At 43.4% G+C, this 22,018-nt stretch overlaps 1 protein-coding gene across 1 annotated transcript in view; it reads right to left on the reverse strand.

The window, feature by feature from the left end:
• Positions 1-22,018, reverse strand: part of ABCA13 (ATP binding cassette subfamily A member 13) — a 2,251,223-nt gene that overhangs the window by 262,101 nt on the left and 1,967,104 nt on the right. The window contains exon 43 of the mRNA XM_069613428.1: positions 146-280. Within this exon, the coding sequence (XP_069469529.1) occupies positions 146-280 (135 nt within the window). The remainder of the gene's footprint in view (positions 1-145; positions 281-22,018) is intronic.

Consider the following 22,018-nt stretch of genomic DNA (forward strand, 5'->3'; position numbering starts at 1 on the left):
TTTCATTATTGCGAATATAGCGACAAGATATATATAATTCATTTAGTCAGGCGAAATCTATACACTGCATGCTCAGGCAATGTCCAATACCTATGAATACCCCCCCCCCCGCCCCCCTCACCCCCGTGTGGACTGCGTATCTCACCAGCAGGAGGATTTGCGGCTTCCCCACCAGCGCCAAAGCCGTGGAGAGCTTCCTTTTCGTGCCGCCACTGTAGGTCTTGACCAGCTTGTCCGCGTGGGAGCCCAGATGCAAGCGACTGACGAGGTCCCTGGAAACCTGCAACAAAGGCATTATGTTTTTTAATAAAAAAATAGCATTCAACGCAGCTCAGTGCAAAGTGTTACAGCCGGAGGCCCGAAGCAACATGGACATTGGGGTGGCATTTCTTATTTTTTTTATTTTTAAATTGAAATAGCTGATAAATCAACTTTACAATTACATATACTTTTTAGAATACAATAATTCACCTCTATCCAGACAAACATCTTAAAAACTTTAAAATCAAATCCCTAAAATCTTCAGTAAAGAACAGTTTACAAGTTCAAATTGCCAGGCAGAATTATTAGTCATCAATGATACAATCGTATTAAGTCAATTTCAGTGCATATAGAAAGTGGAGTACAGCAATTCCATATATAACCAGATGGCCCGAAAAAAACTATTTTCCACAATTGTTCTAGAGTAACTGTACGATGCTCCTCTAAAAGTGTTTTAAAGTGCAAAGTGCGTAAATCATACAACATTGTACACTCAAATAATAAGTGTTGCAACGTGTCTTTGTTATCAGCTTTCAGACAAAATCGGCATATGTTTTCATGATTACAGAAGTGACCGCGTCTATTTTGTATATCTCTTGTTGGCCACAGATTACATCTTAGCCGTAGGAAATCATGTCTATGAGAGATAGAGGGTAATTTGAGCATATATGGTTCTTTATACTTGTAACACTTTTCTCTGGTGCGAATCCAATCATTTCGCAACAACGTAGCTTTCGCTGAATTTGGATTTTCACTTAGCCTTTGCAGGGATATTTCCGCTTGTGCTAGAGTCTGAATAACTGTATCTTTCCATTTCTGAATAAACCTATGAGCTGTTGTCAACATATATTTAGAGAGAACACTTAGCAGCATGTCTGATTCAGGAGACATTACATTTTTTCTACATAGGGACATTAATTAACATAAATAGCTGGCATACGAGAGATCAGACCTATCTCATAACGTATGCCCACAACTGGTACGCAATTTGGTAAACCTAACACGCTGCGAATAACGGCCCTCAAATTTCAGCAGCATTACTTCAGTAAGTGACTTTGTTTCTGCCCGTAGAGTAAAATTGGTGCAACCATCTGCCTATAAAATATGATGGTTGGATCGAGCGAAAATGTTCCATGTTCCGCTTGAATAATAAGCGATTGGGCTATTGCTGTTGATAAGTTTGTGTCTAGATTCATGAAATATGCTGCATCATTCTTAGTACCACTAAGTACTACTCCTAGATATGTTTAGCATTGTACAATCTCTAAGGTTGTACTCTGTAGCAACCAGTTCTTCTATTGTGCATTATGCTTGTTGTTACAAATCAGAATTCTTTTTTTAATTTAGATTGATTGTTAGTAAGTTTTGAACAGCATAATTTGCTAAGGCATCTAATAGACGTTGGAGACCTTGGGGTGTCTTTGACATGAAGACAAGATCATCTGCATAAAATAAGGCCGATATTTGTTGACCATATATCTTTGGGGCATCACTGTCTATGTTCTCGAATTCCTGACTCATACCTGAGATTTAAAAAAATGAACGCGTGCTGAGGCAAGGGTACATCCCTGCCTCAGCCCTCGATAAGTTGCAATCATCGTAGTCATATCTCCCTTGATGGAAGCTCTTAGTTGTAACGCAGTGTTGGTATGTAGGGCCTCAATCAAAACACTAAGATTAACTGGCCAGTTCGCTCATCTCAGTTTCTGAAATAAGAATTATGTTGGATTGCGCTGATGGTGAGTAAGTTGATTGCTGTACCTAAGCATGCCACAAACCCAGTCTGAAAATAATTTCGTTTTTGATGTCTAATGGCCCACAATTGAAGCGCCTCAGGATAAATCTAGAAAAGATCTTGCCAGGTGCATCAAGAAGGGTGATCGGTCGGTAGTTTAGTTGGAAGGACTCGACCGATCATCCTTCTTGAAAATGGGGAAAATTATTGACCATCACAAGGAATCTGGGATTCTTTCGGTTGCAAGAACATGTTGAAATATATTATAGAGCATTCTTACCCAGGCCTGTGGATATTGGTTAAACATTCTGTTATTGAGGCCGACCGTGACAGGGGCTCGTGTGTTACTTGATTTGGTGATATAATCTATAACATCTTCCACGTCAATCTTCAGATGGAAGGCAGAGGTAAGAGCTAGCAACTGGCTGTGTGCCTTGGTGGGCGGACATGCATACAATTTTGTATAATAACAAATCCATTGTTGGCTTGTCACACCATTAATTTGTACTGGGAGTTGTGTTATGAGTTGCCAAATTTAAAAACCTCCATATCTGTGCAGAATTTTTGTCAAAAACGGCTCTTAACATCACCTCGCCATCTTTTTGATGGAGTTCGAATTTTTTGGACCGTCTCCAGTTGTTATATAAACATTTCAGTGATCTCAAGAGAGCTGGCCTTTTAAGGGCAGGCCTCAGAAGCACTCGTTTTTTCTGCTTCCTCAGATCTCTTTTTCGATCATGCACCTCTATATATCGAATGAGTGCTTTTTCTTGTAATTCTTACCAGCATTGAAGGAGGAGTGTATCTTAAATGTCTGAAAAGCATTGATGTATTTGTCATCTGCTATAATACAGTCATCTATAGAATTATTCTGAGCTTCAATTATATTTTCATTGAGAAGATTTAACAGTTTATCGTTCTAATTGAAACGGGTTCTTGCATTGTTGACATGTAAATTCTCATTATACCGTCTATGTTCATCTTGAGAGGGTATTTATTTGCAAACAACATTGAAGTTTGAGCAAATCATGATCACTCTTACTCTGCTTCACTACTTCACATTTTTCAATTTTGCAAAAAGTTTCTAGATCCACATATACATAATCTATTATGGATTTGCTTGTGCCTCGACTCCAAGTGGTTGCTGGAGGAACAACACCTCTAATAGCACCATTCAACATATACATATGTCGATCGTCCATAAGAGATGTCCATCGATCATATGCTGCATTTGTCTCTTTCGTACCACTAGTCAAGTTTTGCAAGTTCAAATCACCTGCAATAATAACATTTGTTATTTCTAAGGTTATGCTTAAATTAAGTAATTCTTCAAGATCATGAAATAATCTGTGATTAATTAAAGCAACAGGATTTCTATACATGTTAATTTAATGCAATCACACCACCAGAATAGTGAATTTTGACTAGTTGTAAGTGTTGGTTAAGGGAGGCCCAAGATTGTAAACTTAGGCCTACATTATTCTTAATGGTTATCATTAGGCCTGGCGTAGGGCGTTCTTTATCTTTGGTTAGAGGTGGAATTAAATTGATAGTGTGATTGTCCCATACAGGCTGTTCTACTAGCCATGTTTCTTGTAACACGAGTATGTCAACTCAGTCAATTAGACTCGAACTCTAGTGTCATGCCTGCGCCATGGGCGCATCCATTTACGCTCAATTTGGACTATATATTTATCATTTACTTACAACAGACTCTTGGATCCATCTATTTTTACTTTGGGAACTTTATTTCCCATTTGCGAGACTTTGGTGCTTTATTATTATTTCCAACAAACTACGCATACCATAATGCACCTGGCTACAAGCATCGATTCCTGGCTGTTCCTATTGGTTATCAAAGGAACTACACCCCCCAGAAGCCCTAGAGACTTGCCCTGCTTCCAACAGCCCAGGAACAGAAAGGGAGGTGGCCGATTGCCTGCAGGTGTGCTTAGCCAGGTGCAACCAATTAGCCTGCCTCTGTGCTGGGCTAGGCAGTATAAAGGCTGCTGCCTGCAGTGGCTCAGCCTCTTGCATCTGAGAGTCCTTCCTCCACCTTTTGCGTCTTCCTATGGATCTTGTATGCTGTTTACCTTCACTCCTGCTGGGACCCTGCCTTGTTGCTTTCTCCACCCTGCTGCCTCCAGCCATAGCATTCCAGGCTCCCTGCCTCACAGCCCTGCTCCTCTGGGCTCTCCACACTGCAGCTGATCACGCTCTGCTGCCTTCCAGCCTCCGCCCTTGCCCTGCCCGGCTCTCCACATTGCAGCCGATCACGCTCTGCTGCCTTCCAGCCTCCGCCCTTGCCCTGCCGGGCTCTCCACATTGCAGCCGATCACGCTCTGCTGCCTTCCAGCCTCCGCCCTTGCCCTGCCGGGCTCTCCACATTGCAGCCGATCACGCTCTGCTGCCTTCCAGCCTCCGCCCTTGCCCTGCGGGCTCTCTACATTGCAGCTGATCACGCTCTGCTGCCTTCCAGCCTCAGCCCTTGTCCTCTGGGCTCCCTGCTCTGCAGCCTGCCTCACTCCGGCTGCCTTCAGCCCTTGTCTTCTGGGCTCCCTGCTCTGCAGCCTGTCTCACTCTGGCTGCCTTAGCCCTTGTCCTCTGGGCTCCCTGCTCTGCAGCCTACCTCACTCTGGCTACCTACAGCCCTTGTCCTCTGGGCTCCCTGCTCTGCAGCCTACCTCACTCTGGCTACCTACAGCCCTTGTCCTCTGGGCCTTCCTACTTTGCAGCTTATCACGCTCCGCCGCCCACTACCTACCTTTTCCGATGGGTTCTCGGCCTAGCAGCCCTCTACAGTCCTGTGCTAGCTTCTACATTCTGCGGCCCTGTCCCTCAGGGTTCACTCCTTAGTGCCCGGCCCTTTTTGGGATCCTTGCCGTGCAGTCTTTCTTTACTCTGCTGCCCTAAGCCCTTTTCCTCTGGGCTTTCTACCTTACAGTCCCACTCCTGTGGGCTTACTCATTGCTTTCCTGCTCCTCTGAGTTCTCAACCTTGTTCCTTACTGTTCTCTGCTATCCTATCCTGTTACACGACTTTCCATTCATTTCCTTCTGCTAGTTTGCTATCACCTCCTTCCCTGGATTTGTCTGTAGTATCTTCTCTTGTACTGTTTGTAGACCCTTTTGTACAGAGCTTGACTGTTGGTTCCCATCAGTCAACCTCTGCCCCTTCCCTTGTCTCGTTTCTACATTACAGACACCCATAGCTGCTGTTCCAAGTCATGAGCAAACAGCGTGGGCCTCTGTTATAGCAAACTGTGCAGAAGGCTAGAGTATTTCCAAGGTTCGTGGAATACTCTTTTCCTATATCTGCATACACCCCAAGAGGGTATTCATTCTGTATCTTTTCCCTTGCTACTCTTGCCTACTCTTCGTTCTCTTTCCTTTCCGCTGTGTGTGTTCTTGTCTGTCCACTTTATTTGGCACAACCACCCAAACCCTTTCTGGGTGTCCTGTGCCACTCTTAATAGAGTGCCATCCCTGACATCTAGTTACATAAGTGAACATGTTGCGTGTGTTCCAACATGCTAGAGATATTGCCTTGTGTGAGTTTACTTCGACTAGCTATCATTTGTCATATGTTCTCCATTGTTGTACTGGGGCCTTAGATTTATTTGTATGATTTGAGGGGAGAGAATGCAACTCTTTATTGAATCGACAATATTGTGGATTCTGAGCGATGCCTTGAGAAAAATCTCTGTCAGCCGCAGTGTTAAATGTCGTAGGATCCTGCGCCAATACAAAGCCTAGTTTGTTTGGCTTTTTTTTAATCAAAAAGTATTCAAGGGATTTCTGTATTTCAGCTCTTATTTGAGGAAAAAGTGTATTGTTCAACACCTTTTTCATATCTTGTTCAACATTTATTTGATGGGACCGGGTGTCTTTATTAATGTCTGTGTTGGATACGAACGGCTTACTGACAGTATTTTTCTGATGATCTTCTATCGTGGTTATCAGATAATCCAAAGGTTGGTAGGAAATGGGCAATTGTGTTCTAGACCGAGTTCCCTCGTTTATACCACTAGTCATGTTTTTATATTTTTTAAGCATGCGGTGCTAGCAATCCTGTTTCATGTTTTAGGGACATTAAATTTCTGTATAAACTGTCTGACTTGTGATGTGGAGGAAGATTTAGTTGATTGTTCATTTTTAGATTTCTTTTTTGTTGCATTTGTTTTATCTAACTTAGATACATGTTTGCAATATTCAGACTGCATGTTAAATATCGAGTCTGGAATAAGTGGTTGAGGTATTGTAGTGCTAGCATGATTTAGCCTCAATGAGAGGTCATTAATTTCTACAATAGGGGTTTGTTCAACACTGGAAGCTGTCTCAGAAGATATTATATGCAGGATAGCTGGTATTGTTGCCTGTGTACTTTTGCCTGTCTGACCCACATTTGGTACAGAGCTTTGTGATTGGCTTAATGAACATATTCTTAAATCATTATGACTGAGCGGCAGCCTATCCAGTTTCGTTAGCTCCGTTTTTTGTAGAGTTCCCTTCCACTCTACGAGTTGGTCAATTCGTATGTTTTGTTTCATAATTATAGAATCTAAGGTATCAAATAGCTTAGTTAGCGATTGGATGGTAGTATGCATCGCCATGAGTGCGATTTCTAGTAGTGGAGGTTGGAGTTCAGGTAATTCGTGATTGAAATACAGTGTCTGTAAACCACTATGTGAAACTCCACTCTTACGTGGGGTTGGGCGAATGAAGGACAAGACTGACGAGTCTCGTTTGGACATTTCAACTATATCTGGAGATTGAGATAGTGAACTCGAAATGAGTTGTAGAGGAGGTGCCAAGCTCAATTCGCACTCCTGCTGCCCATTTTGAAGTACCAGCAACATTCACGCCGAAATATGTGACGTATGATGAGCAAATAAACCAGCTGAGAGCCGCATTTGGCCTCTGTCCAGTACCTATCAGAATAACAGCATAAATACCAATAAATAATCAGACTAAAGTACCAACACCTAAGAAAACCTGGACAGTAAGGTACCCATTGAGAAAACCATATCGACAAATGAGACAGAATGATGATTGTCAGAATGTAATACCCGAACAAAATAAGAAGATACTGAAGGAAGACGAATGATGATGTCATAAGAGCCCAAACTGACTCATAGATAGAAGATATAACAACCTGAGGATGATGACAAAAGAGACAAAAAACCATGGATAAGTGACATCCTAAGCCTAAAGTGAAACCATTGATGTCAAAAGGTCAGAAATGTATGCCATATGCATGATGAAGATATTCAGTTAGTTTAAACGTGTACATATGCAAAGTAACCACAAGAAGCACAGAAATCGTGAGGCTTGCTTATGCTTAGTAGTAAGATAGATTGCGGCAAGCGCCACATATGCATATCTACCCCAAGAAAGCACTTTATATAAGAATACTTCCACTACGCACAAGAGCAGAATCAACCAAAGGTTACTAAAGGTCTCAAGAGAAGAGCTTTGCAGCAAACACATTGAGAATTAAAGAGAAACTCAGACGAGGGTAACCATGCCAAGAAGCCAAGTTTGTATCGTCTGAAATAGGCCAACGATGGATACAATTAAAGAGAAGAAGAACCGAGTATCCTGTTCAGAAAGGTTAAGATAAGCCACATATGGCAGACGACTGGCAGAATTAAATCAAATACACGAAATAACACGAAGGAAAGGCCGATTTCACAGTGTCAGAATCACGTGACCATACCAGCAGGAAGGGATGAAACTTTCACAGCTACGCATGGACCTTTGCCATGCCTAGATGCCTTAAGTTTCCCAGAACCAAGAAGCAGACTCGAGGCCAACCACAAAGAAATAATTGACACATGACCACTGAGGTAATGATTGATTATAACAATAATGGGAGGGAGGCTGGGGATGCAGACGAACTCCCTGCACCTGGCCAGCTATTCTGCATGCTGGTAAGCACAAATGGAAAAGTATGAGTGGGGTTGATGCCAACCCAGTCATAGTGGACCATGTCATCTAGGATCCTATAGTTAGTAGAACCAATGAGACGTACTTTTAGTGACATTTATAGTAGTCATTTTGAAGGAAGGGCTTAGTTTCCCCACCTGACATTGTTTATCTAATCCCCTTTCGCCGTTACCATATGCAGATGTAGTACCTATATTAAAGTTACCTTCCTAGAACCAATCAAATTGCATGCTAAGTTTTGAGAGTTATACGTCAGGGATGATGAGTTTTTAGTATAAATGTTATGTTTTTTCTGAAATTAATTGGAATTGAAGCGAGAAGGAAGATAGAGCGATTGCTGATATTTATTAAACTCCCTGTTTTTTGTACTTGTCATTAAACAGACTCCCTTTGACAAACCATCGAGTTGTCATTATTGATTTGGTGCAAGAGTACGAATCTGCATCCCCATCTATCTCAAGGGTGCTGCTACTCATCTTAAAGTGCTGTTTGGAAACCCCCAGTCCTATGGGCCGGCTAGGGTCAATCAAACACAGAGTGCTACGCTAGCAGACTTAGGTGAAAATAGAACGTGCGAGACATTGTGAGGACCACGCTCACAATTCAAAGGGGGAGCCGCTGCATTATCAGCTTCAAGCAGTCTTGCAATTGCTGTATCAGCCAAATCAGGAATCTCAGGAATACCAACTTCTTTCGCCAAAAATGCGTCTTTAATGAGCAAGCCACTTATCGTGAACAAGGTCTGACTTGAGGCTTGAGACAATCAATTCTCATCTCGACTGCAACGTATTGAAGTACCCTCCTTTTCACTTCTTAACAATACTGAATCTGAGACGTTATCAAAAGGTATAGCTGGCGTTTGCGCCTCATTTGCCTGTGTAGAAAAGAATTCAGAACTGTCAATATCTGAAGGAGTGATAAAACGTGCAGTGTCAGACAGTGTGGAGACAATGTCTGAACGTACTTTACATAACTCACGAATGTCTACATTTGCAGGCTTGCTCTTCATGATTTCAAGAGTCTTTTTTGTTTTCTTTGCAGAAAAAATCATAGTAGTAGGTTTCGGTGAGGGAACTTTCGGAATGGCTGACGCTCTAGTAACCAAGTACGAAGCGACATATTAGAATGTAATAGGTATAAATAAGCTTGCATCCACACTTACATGTCTCGCCATCTACAACAAATATGGTGATAGTAATGCTTTGATTTTTTTAAAAAAACGTGAAATAAAAATGGAAGCAATTAATGTTATTCACACACCAACATTTGTAAAAAAAGTAAAAAAAGACAAAGTAAGCATCGAAAGAAAACAAAATTCTGCTGCTTGCTGCTCGTGTCGCAGCGAAGTCGCAAAGCAGCCTACCTTACAGACTTCCGAATGGAATTCCCGAATGCGCGTGCATCCAAAGGATATAGGAAGTGAGGTAAGGCAGTGAGGAGCACGATTGGGCAGATTTCAGCGCTACAATGTAGTGAGATCTTGTGCAAGTTAATTAGGGTGCACACATAATGAGAACGTCCAATGTATATTTACTATATAGCTTTGACAGAGGCTTACATTATATCCCAGGGAACAAGAGAGGTGATGATATAATGAAGCACAATAAATCGCATCCCTTAACAAAAAAAGTCACCAAAGTATTGATATTGATATTGATATTTTATTTCTATTGCGCTCGTACACAAGTGTTTCAGAGCGCCACAAGGCAAGGGAGGGGAACAGAGGAGAACACAACAACGATCTTACTAGGCCCAGTGACATTGAGAACGCGCAAGTGCATGGGAGAGGGGGAGGGGAAAAGTGCATGGAAGGGGGGAGAAGTGGAGAGTGCGGACCAAAAATGAAACAGATAAATAATAAAGGCAACAAACAGTGCTAGTGCAGCCAGCAATTGGCAAGTGCCGGGTTTAAGGCAGCAGAAATGGTAGGTCTGATAAGTGCAGGAAGATAAAAAGGGGGGGACTGTATGGGTACAGATTCAGACCCCAGTGCAAGGGGTGGCCTGGAGGCAGTGCGGAAGGGTGGCAGGGTGAGCAGATACCTGGGCCCAGAGGACAGAGGGTGGCCAGGTGCACAATGCCAAGAGAGAACACATCAGCAGGGGACAGGGGGAGCAAAGGCAGAAGCAAATAGGAAGGTCTTGAGGTGCTTCCGGAACCAGAGATGGTTCTCCTCAAGTTTTAGAGTGGCAGGGAGGCTGTTCCAGACGGAGGCCCCAGATGAAGACAGAGATCTACCACCGAGCTCATTTCTTTGAAAAATGACTGACCCTGAGGGAGTTGGAGGTAGAGGAGCGAAGAGCTTGAGAGGGGAGGTATTTGCGCAGGGATTGCTGAAGGTATTTTGGACTCAGGCCCCCGAAAGCCTTGTGGACAATGCAGAGGATTATGAATTTAATCCTTGCATTCACTGGGAGCCAATGGAGAGATTCCAGAGCTGGCGAGATATGATCCCAGGGCTTGAGACCAAGGACAAGTCTCGCAGTCCTGTTCAGGATTAGTTGTAGAGGGTGGTCAGTAAATGCAGGTAGATTTAGAAAGAGGCTGTTACAATAGTTCAACCTAGAGAGAACCAGAGCTTGGCAGACCATGAGCTTCTGGGGGAAGGAGAGGAAAGGCATATTACCTCTGAGGAGGTGCATTCAGAAGTTTGACTTTTTAGAGACAGCAGAGATGTGGGCAGAGAAGGAAAGTGTGGAGTCAAAGATGACCCTGAGGTTCTTGGCGCTCCTCCTACCCTCAACTGTGAGGCTAAGAGAGGCCGGCCAGAGAGTGAGGGGAAAGGATGGTGAAGGTGTGCCAATGAGGAGGATCTCCATCTTGCTGGCTTTCAGACAAAGATCATTGGCGGCACACCAATCTTGAATGGCAGTTAGGCAATAAGAAATGAGAGAGAGAGAGGAGGTGGCCGAGGGCAGCCTGAAAATGGGTGTCATCAGCGTAGCACTGGAAATTTGAGCAGAAAATGGCAATGCAGTGGGCGAGAGTTGCCAGGTATTGGTAGAAAAGCCAGGGCGAGAGGTTAGACCCCCTGGGAACACCACAGTTAGAGAGGAAGTATGGTTTCGCATATTTCAGCGAACTAAATAAGATTGTATTTTTGCAGTATAATGCTTTGATTTGCATTTCATTTGAAAAGCAATCACAGGACATGATGCATTTATTTGGACACATGTTGAAGAGCAATTGTATGGTCTATATGGGTTGGGATGGCTGATGGCTCATCTCATCGGCTATCTGAACGCTCACCTGGTAATGGTTGCTCTTCCTTGTCATTGGACATTGCACATGGGGTCTCATCCAGCAAGATGCTGCTTCAGGGCTCTGACTGACCTTAGAACTTGGAGAGGGGTACAGGCACTCTTAAAAAGGAGGAACCCTCAGAAAAGTGGTTGGCAACCACCACAAGACCAACTCAGTATTTTAAAAGGGAAAAAAAGAAGTGTTGGTTCTTACCAATCTAGACTTTAAGTGTACCGGGGCTTATTAGCAGTACGGTAAAAACATTGCTCTTGTACTGCAGACTTGCCATGTCTCACCAACCCATTACTATTAAAGGCATGGTCTAGTAACATTTTTTATTGTCCCTACGGGTCGGCCATGTTTTTTTAAGCCTAAGTGGCTCGATTTTAGAAAACTTTCCTATGGACCTTACCCGAGTTTTCGTCCATTAAACGCATGCGAAAACAAGCACCAGGGAGCCGCCATTTTCTGATAATCGTATCTTTTCCCCGATCGCCCTGCCTGACCTGCTTTTGCGGCACTAAATCAATTCCCCCGCCCCTGAGCCTGTCATCAGCAGACTCGTACCGCCCATTTCCCAACGCCAAAGCACGTCTCGTGTCAACATTTGCTGCGCTTCAGCTAATGACGTGTCGCCATGGAAATGGCAGGACGCCTCTCTCCTCAATAAGTATAAACAGACAGTTTCACAACACACAGCAGCAGATTTTCGATTCCATTCCTCTCTCTGTGTTACTTTGAGTATTCTGTGACTCGTTTCAGTGCTCTGGTCAGCTACCTTCGCCGCTTGTAGCCCGTGTGAACAGTTACCAGTACCACCGCTATCAATTATTTTAGTTTGTTTAACACACAATGACTACAATAATGCCCTACATGTACGAGCCCGAGTATACCGAGGAGGAACTACTGGAAAGGGAAGCACGCGAAAACGATGGGGATTCGGACGGCAGTTGGCAGGAATCAACAGATGAAGAGCCTGGGCCTAGTTGAATGGACGGCGTCTCCACCTGGTGCACATGCAATCGGTGCGAGCTAAGGCCAACTGAGGACGAGAACTGCTGCTGCCGAGAAAACTCGGGATGCCTGGCCTACATTTCGGAAGGCGAGCCACGACCGCAATGCATCACCGAGATGCCAGAGTTGAGAGCAGCCTGCCTCACACGGGCCGTGTTGAGAATAATGATGGTGCTTATGCACGAACTTCGAGCAACTGTTCGTCCTCGTAATCCGAGTAACGAGTAAGTATACTCTGCTTGTCATGCCACTCTTATTTCATGTTCTTCTACTATATCCAAAATTACATCTACATATCATTGTAACGCATGTAAGTCGTTCAATAGTGTGCATTGTCTAGATAGCATCTGTCCGTCTAAAATGCCATTAGTTACAAGAATTGTCATTGACAACAAACGTTTATTAAACGTATCTTGGTCATTTAAAAACAGTTTGTTTCATTCCTTTTCACAGGTGGTACAGGCTGGTGGCCTATCGTTCCTTTACATGGTGGCTTCACGGGAGGCTTGGACACCGCGTTTGAAGAGTGATACCCGCCTGTGCCGTTCGTGCCATTAGAGAAACGTTCCCGAGTGACAGCGGTCAGTACAGGGGATTTTCTCTCGCTGTGCTGCAACCTGACCTGTATAATCTTTAAAGTCTTGTATTTTTGTGTCATGAAAATAAGATACAAAATAAAACACCACATATATTTTAACAACGGTTGTCTCGATTTTTTAAATGAATCAAGTGTGTCTCCATTCAAGGATGGACGTCAGACATCTGTGCTCCGAATGGGTGAAGGTCTGGTCGCTGTGAAGCAGGGTGGTCACTATCTATCTAAGCTAACATAACATATTCTCGATAATGCATGCACTAAATAACACTTGTTCAAAGTCTTTCAGTAGGTTATGTCTCTATAAAAGTCACACATATATCTATACTAACAATTACCATTGGATTATACAGGCCTTAGGGTCTTGACCACTATAATACACCGGTTGAAGTGTGGGTCTGTGCTCCCAAGAATCTCCGGTATGTGGCATTTGTTATTGATAAGCCATGATATACTATCATTGATATAAAGGCGATATACTGTATATTGATATAAAGGCGGTTCGCGCCAGTGGATGAGCGCTGGCATGAGGGGCTTTCAGGGGCGCGAAAGGCCAAGGTGCCAAACTACATGTACACTTCAAAAGGTGTCCCACGCCAAGGGGCCATCGGTCACATGGCCTCCTCAGACCCTGTGTCTCCAGCCAGGCCTCCCCTTGAAGCAGGCCGCCCCCCTGCAATCCACATAAGTGTGTCTCCATTCAGCAGTCTTCCTGTGCCTTATCTGCACGCCCCAGGGCCATCCATCCCACCCCCCTGTATCAAAGGCGGTTCGCGCCGGTGGATGCGCGCTGGCATGGGGGGCTGTCAGGGGCGCGAAAGGCCAAGGTGCCAAACTACATGTACACTTCAAAAGGTGTCCCACGCCAAGGGGCCTTCGGTCACATGGCCCCCTCAGGCCCCGTGTCTCCATGCAGGCCTCCCCTTCAAGCAGGCCGCCCCCCTAATACCACGACATACATACGTCATTCATTCACAAACACACCCCAGTTTCTAATACTTTAAAAACCACTCGATATGTCTCATGAGAACATCTTTGTGCTTTGCAAGTCAACTCCTGAACGTGCTACCTGGAAACCACTGAGATCAATGCTAATCTGCTCGTCGTCGTGCTATCCGTGAACTTCTGTGACCGCTTCGAGCATACCCATCAGTGCGCTACCTGTGGCCATCCACCTATTCTCCCGCAACATACTGCTCTGTTTGCTGAATCCAACTGTTTGTTGGTCAAGGTAAGGCCATGTATCCTGGTCATATTTCGCAGATTTTTAAATTTTTATCTATTTGCGAGTAGAGTACCCAATAGTGCTATGTTCATTGGTCTCATTGCTATTGACTTGAATTTCCATTGCTATGCTATCAATAGATCTATTTATTTTCATCTTTGTCTATTGTCATTGAATTGCATCCTTCGGGGGTCCAGTCTATAATGTAAGCATGTTTCCTTCTCGTGCAAGACAGAACATCCAAGGGACGAGTCACATGTTCAGATTTCAGTCACATCAATTATACATTTCTGCAACTTATGCAAATACTAAGCCGCACATAATGAACTGGTATAGTTCCTGCATCCAAAACAAACATTGCATTGATCATTGTATGATTCATTTACTTTTGTATCAAATCTTTATTCTTGAAGATTGTATAATAATGTCGATATTTACTTTTCAGATTTATCAACAATGCCTGCCTGTTCGATTAGCGGTTGCCCTTCGAAGACCCATGCGAAATCTGAAGGAACTACAATGCATGTATTCCTGAAAACTGTTGATCGAATAAGAGAATGGGTCAGACATTGCGGATATCCACTGGATGAGCTTGAAAGTAGAGTCCAACAAGTCTTACAGGACAAGAGGGGTGATCGATACCGCATCTGCAGCCGGCACTTTTCCTTGGACATGTACACAACTTCTTGGGTAACAAAGAAGAATAAACGGCGAACGACACAGAAATTGCGCGAAAACGCTATTCCCACTCTATTCGTCCACATTCCGCCACCGGTGAGTCTAGCGTCCGGATTTAGCTGTAGGCCTTGCGGTAGTGTGTAGGTAGCCGAATGGATTAATTGATATTGTAGGTGTTATATCCCTTGTAATCATTTCGATATTGATATGAGTGTATAGTTTTTTGAATAATGACATTTATCAATATATTCTTTTTCGATTTCATAACCCACAAACGCAATGTATATATATATGGGGAGAGGGAACTGTGCTGTATTGAGCATTTTTCAAGTATTCTGTCGGCTTACATGGCTATTTTTAATATTGGCATTTCATTATCAATCATTAATTGACCTTTACAACTTCTTGACTATCCCTTCAATCTGAAGCAAGAACATTCTACATCCTTGACGTGGTCGCAGTTATCAACCACTTCTAGCGCGTATCAGGTAATCTTACTAGGCTAATCCGCTACATACTTGTTTTATGCATGTCAAGTAATAGTTTTATTCTATCGTGTAATTACTTTACCGAATGTTTGGTTACTGCTTTCCAATTGATATACACCTTAGTTATCGTCCACTGGTGTTTGTTTTCAGTTCTAATTAGTGTTATCCATACTAATGCAAGTACTGTCTTTCAGGGAGATGCTGAAGCGTCCACCACATCTACAACATTTCTAGATCTTCTTCAAAAGCAGGAGGTATGGATACTGACAGCTCCATCGAGCGTCATCATCAGAGCTGGAATTCTTGTTGTTTGATTGTTCTACACAATGTTTCATTCGTGGTTAGCCGTTGATATGTACCTGTGCTGTCGACCCCAGGTGTGTGTTATGTTTTCACAATTGTAATCCTCACTAATGCAAGTACTATGTTTCAGGCAGTTGATGGAGCGTCAACCCCTGCACTTGATGCAGAGCCTGACATTCAAGTATACGAATCGGCGCAACAGCTTTCGGAAGTGCGCACTACATTTGCAACATCCATAGATATTCTTCAGCAGCACGAGGTATGGATAATGACAGCTCCATCATGCGTGATCATATAACGTGATTCCATTTGCTATACTTTCTTCCCTATTAACGCAAGTGCTGTGTTTCAGGGAGACGACGAAGCTTCCACCACAATCACAACATCTCATTTAGATATTGCAGATGTAAAGGAATCGTTGAAAAAAGTCGATGAAATGTGATCATATTTAGATTTTCCTTGATTCTTTTGGACAATGCATCATTTGCGGTTATCTCTTTATATGTACCTGTGCGTTCGACCCCAAGTGTGTGTTATGTTTCCAATATTGATCCAGTGTTTCCAGTGTTATGTTTCCAGTGTTAATCAGGGAGACGACGGAGCTTCCACCACAATCACAACATCTCATTTAGATGATGCAGATTTAAAGGAATCGTTGAAATAAGTCGATGAAATGTGATCATATTTGGATTTTCCTTGATTCTTTTGGACAATGCATCATTTGTGGTTATCTCTTTATATGTACCTGTGCCGTCGACCCCAAGTGTGTGTTGTGTTTCCAATATTGAAAAGCATACTAATGCAGGTACTGTGTTTCAGGGAGATGCGGATGCCTCCTCTCCAATACAACCATTCATGGCAGTCCATGCAGAGCCAGAGGTATCACTGGTCGAATACTTGTCGTTTGATTGTTGCACACAATGTTTAAATCGTATTTGGCTATTGAGATGTACCTGTGTGTTCGTCCTCACGTGTGTTTTATGCTAACAATATTTTGATACATAGTAATGAAAGTACTATGTTTCAGGGAGACGATGGAGCCTCATTCCGTGCTGTCTATGCGGATACAGAAAATATAGTTGTTGCAGCGCAAGAGGAAGGGAGGACATGCGGAAACGAATCGGAGCTACAGCGTGCAGATGTTGAAGGTCGAGTCAAAAAAGTTGCAAAGAAAAAAAAACAAAAAAAGTTTAGTTACAAACAGTTCATAACTTTAAAAAAATGTTTGTGCTGGGGACTATTTTATGTTTTTTTTCAGTCAATTCTACTACACTCCATCTTGTGTTTAAACTGAACATCCCTTTTCCAATCTCTCCTCCAGTTAACCGTGGGTGTCAGAACTATACACACACAGACAGTGAAGCGAATGAGAGATGTGGCTTGCCAGACCGTGTACACTATGGAGGAACTATTAATTGAGGCGAGGCGTGTTCAGGCTCGAGATGCTCATGTCCAATGGCCAGAACATGAATTAACTGTGTTTGGAGACTACAGCAAAGTTGTATTGGACCATAGCTACAGTGCGACCGCACCACCACAAGAAGATGTTATTGAATGTATTGAAGATAGCTCTGAAGTGGTTGCAGATCAATTTACACAATCTACACCCGCCAAAAATTTGCCACCAAAAAACCTGTCGACATTGTTGTGTTCTCCCATCAATGTTGAAGTAATAGATGTTGAAATGACAGAGAATGAACCAGCCGCAGCATCCATAGATGCATCAGAACTTGATATCAGCGATATTACTTTCCAATGTGTTGAAATCTCCACTACGTCAAAGGCCGAAACAACGTTGCCGCAGGATGACAGTATAATGAAAGAGAGCAAATACATTGTATTCGACAGTTGTTTGGTGGAAATTATAAGTATGCTGAAATGTGTGCATTCCATTAGAGGGAAAGTATGTGGGAAGCCATTGATTAATGTGACTCGTCAAATAAAAGGCAGTAACGCCAAAATAAATGCCGCCTGTAGATTAAATCATAGGTTCTCATGGTCTGCACAACCGATGCTGGGGAAACTGCCAGCAGGCAATCTACTGTGTGCAGCTGCATCACTTTTTAGTGGCTCCAGTTTTAGAAAGTTAGAGGCTTTCTTTCAGTTTGTGGGACTCCATTTCATTTCTAAAGCGCTGTACTACATATAACAACGTGATTATCTGTTTCCGGCCATTAGTGATGCTTGGAAAATTGAACAATTGTCTCTAGCAAGTACATTTGAAGGCAAACGATTCAGGCTAGCCGGCGATGGACAGTGCGACAGCCCTGGATTTTCTGCCAAGTACTGCACCTACCACTTTCAGGACATGGATAGCAAGAAAATTGTGAGTTCGGTGGACGTGCAGGTAACACAATGTACATCCTCAGTGGCCATGGCGAAACTAGGTTTTATAAAATCAGTGGAATATCTACAATCGAGGGGAATGCACATCGACCTCATAGCCACGGATAGACACGTTTCAATTGCCAAGACAATGAGAGAGCAGTTCCCACATATTAAACATCAATTTGACTTATGGCATCTTGCTAAATCAATCAATAAGAAAATCTCGGCTGCAGGGAAAAAAAAAAGGTTTTGAAAGTATTTTGCAGTGGTCACTTTCTATCACCAACCATCTTTGGTGGAGCTCAAAAACTTGTGAGGGGTCAGTGGAAATACTACTTGAAAAATGGCGGTCACTGATGCACCACCGTACCAACGTTCACCGCTGGACAGCAAATGAACATTTCCACCAATGTGAACATGGCCCTTTGTCCCCAGAGGAGGCACGGAAGAAGAAGTGGTTGATTCCATCTTCACCGACACACAAAGCCATTGAGAAGATTGTTTTCGACAAAACTCTATCAAGAGATTTGAGAGGACTGACAGAATTCTGTCACACAGGAGATTTGGAGGTGTTCCACAATATGTGCCTAAAGTACAGGCCAAAGCGCTTGCATTTTAGCTTTCGGGGCATGAAACATCGCACTCTACTAGCGGTCTTGGCCCATAACAGCAATGTCGGACGTGAACAATCTAGGACTAGGGGTAAAGTAAGGATGCCTCGCTACACTAAGGTGTTTTCAAAACGAAGTAAGCAATGGGTGATCAAACCAGTCTATGATGAAATGCAGTTCGACTTTGTGAAAGGCCTTATTGTTGCTGTGTTAGAGAAGCACAGATATGGAATTTTGGACGTTTCTGTGCAGAGCAGTGATCCATTGCCACCGAACATTGCGACTGTGCCATGCCCACCCGAAGCACAGCTGATTGTGAAGTACAAATCCCGGTTTAAATAATTGCAATACAATTGTCTTTTTGTAAATAAATGTTATTGTACAGTGTACCTGTAAACCTAACCCCTACCTTCACCATCACGGGTGGCGAACAAGCTGGGTGTCATCTTTGAATTCTCTCTATTCACCTCACATATGTGTATGTATATATTTTTCTCATGTCTCATCTCATGTAAATGTAAATGCTGCACACTGTTAACGGAGGGGAGGCTTGCGTATTGCAAATAATAAAACAAACAAACAATAAATCTCACTTTTAACTCAACTCCTGTGGTACTTTATACTTTCCCTGACCTTCCGCCAAAAATTAAATGTCTCAATTTGGGCTGCAAAGCTCGCAGACAACGGGGACAAAATTGGCGCACTTAGAACGCGCCAGCCAAGTGGGCCGTGGCATTTGGGAGAGAAGCCAGTTCGCATTTGCACATTGAGGCGCACTACATAGACGGATTCTAAACTTCAAGTTCTCACAGATGCCTATACTACGTTATGTTGCAAATAAAGAATGCGAAGGACAGCGCCCAGATGAGGCCCACAAGTCGCACTGGAAGTATAAGTGTCTATTGTTTTTTGACCTTGAGACAGGGACCATGCCGAAAGAACTACATTTGAAGGGAGTGCGCAATAACGTAAGAGACGATAAGGCAGAAAATTCAGAAACTAGACCGAGTTTCAGTTTTAGGTCAGTATACGAAAAATCATTGTCAAGAGCTCGGTCTGTTTTACAGACTGCATTACGAAGAGACACAATGGAAATTTCAAATATAATGTAAGTAAATCTTTACACGCTTTTATACCGGAATGAAGATTTAATGAATGGATGCATGAATAAATGAATGAATGAAGAGCTAGGAAAAGCAAGTAAAACTGTTCGTAGTGGGCACATGGGCATGCAGGTCCACTGGTCTCACCGATCTCGGTCCTTAGCCCAGCCACTTTTCCCTGCACTACGGGACTGTCTCTGTATCCTTCAGCCCCTTCTCCCGGCATTTACCTTGCACTTGCCACCAGCTGGCCCTATTATTTAATTTGTATTCAACTAACCATGTACAGCCCTTCCCCATGCGCGATCAGAAAGACACCTGGCCTAGTAGGATCGTTGTCTGTCTGCCCTTGTTCCCCCACCTGCCTCGTCACGCCTAGAAACACTTGAGTATAGGCGCGTTACAAATGCCATCTCATATATCATATCATTCCTCACGCATGTAGACTGTCGTTTATCATTGTGTGTTGGCCTCGATTTATCTCGTTACTTTTCGCATTGATTTTAGAGACGAACATACTCCATTGAACTATCCTTGCAAGCAAATAGTTTCTGATCGGCCGTAATAAATAAAATGAGTAATATTAATGAAGTTCGGCTAGCGAGACTAATTATCATTTTTTTGTTTTCATAACAGGTATTTGATCCCTTTCTGCCACTGCCATCTGTTTGAGACACCGGCGGATGGATTCTTCAGCAGACACCTGCAGCTTCGTGTCAACAACTGGAGCACAATCACCATATTATTGGACAATCGCCAAGGGCCCACATGCCCTTACGCTGTACTAGTGGCTAGAAGCAACATATCAACCTTTAGGCTGGACTAGTGCCTAGTTGATGGAACAGCCTTGCCGTTCACCGTGCTTCCAAAGTGATTCTTTTTACGAAAATGAACACCCTGTGTACCATAAAGGAACAGCGCGTGACTCAAGATGAAACGGAACAGTTATTGCGGATACAGATAAAAGAAAATAAATGGCTTCTGGAGTTCATATGGCAATTGCTGAATATTCTCTAAACATTTAATGTCAAATAAATGTACTTTACCAAATGTACCGTGTTGCTGTTTCATTTTAAAGTAGAGTTTCATATTCCGAATTGTGGCGCGCTGTGTTGTGAGTTGATCTGTGTTGGTTTCCGGGTTCTGTGTGGAGTCGCGCAGAAGATGACTGGGCGCGTTTGCCTACGCAGCACAGTAACGTCATGGGGAGAGGCGGGGAATATGAATGTTTTGATAATGTCAGGCTCAGGGGTGGGGGAATTCATTTAGTGCCGCAAAAGCAGGTCAGCCAGGGCGATCGGGGAAAAGATAGGAATATCAGAAAATGGCGGCTCCCTGGTGCTTGTTTTCGCGTGCGTTTAATGGACGAAAACTCGGGTAAGGTCCATAGGAAAGTTTTCTAAAATCGAGCCACTTAGGCTTAAAAAAACATGGCCGACCCGTAGGGACAATAACAAATTTTACTAGACCATGCTTTTAATGCCACTCTGTCTCACCGTCCATTTGTGCAGTTCTGCATTTGTCACACTTTCTGTGTGTGTCCCGCTCTTCGCGTCTCTTCGTGTCTGAATCACTATTTGTGAACATGGCACGCAAACACCACAGTCAGTGATTCCAATCACAAACTCATAATAATGGTGTACTCTTAAGTTACTCACTTGACATAGGATTCTGTCAGCCTAATGCAGCCATGTCTCAAAGATGCCCATTTCTCGAATGGTGTGAGGGTTCTCGTTGCTGCCTTCGCAATATCAGGGGATTTTAACCAGTATTTAAGTTGTTCATATCTATATTTATCCTGTGCGGATCGTGTTGGAAGTGTGAGGCATGATTCGTATGATCTAATTTACTTGTTGATGAACATTTCCCCAATTTTCGTTATACCAGCCTCCTCCCAACTTTCATATGTACCCTGCTCCAACCCCGGCGGAAACTGTGGGTTCCTACATATGGGAGTAAATGGGCCCAATGTGGTGGTCATTATACCCTTACGTGTTTGGATGTCCCACGCCTCCATCGTTGTTCTCATTATTTCGCTGATCCCTATGTTGGGGTGTCTATGTTGTTTCTGTTTCAAGAGTAGTTCCACGAGCGGGGTTCTAGCCACTGCCCTGTCTTGTACTTCCCAGATTGGTTGTGGATCGTCGCCCAGCCACTCCCTTAGCACTTTTAACTGGGCCGCTTGGTAGTATTTTTGAAAATGAGGGAACGCCAGCCCACCCTCCCTGATTGGCGAGGTTAAAACCGCCCTAGCCAGTCTTGGTGTTTTCCCCTTCCACACAAAGGTTGTGATTACCTTCGACAGAGTTTTAAAGAAAGAGCGGGGGACCCCCACCGGGAGGGCTTGGAAAAAGTAAAGTAGTCTAGGGAGGATGGTCATCTTAACCGCTTGAATCCTACCCCACCATGAGATCATCAGGGGGTTCCATCTTTCCAAATCTCTGCGCACCCTCATAAGGAGCTGCGGATAGTTTTTACAATATAGC

Source organism: Ambystoma mexicanum, chromosome 5p (assembly GCF_040938575.1).
Source record: "Ambystoma mexicanum isolate Mex_15411 chromosome 5p, UKY_AmexF1_1, whole genome shotgun sequence".
Taxonomy (NCBI): domain Eukaryota; kingdom Metazoa; phylum Chordata; class Amphibia; order Caudata; family Ambystomatidae; genus Ambystoma; species Ambystoma mexicanum.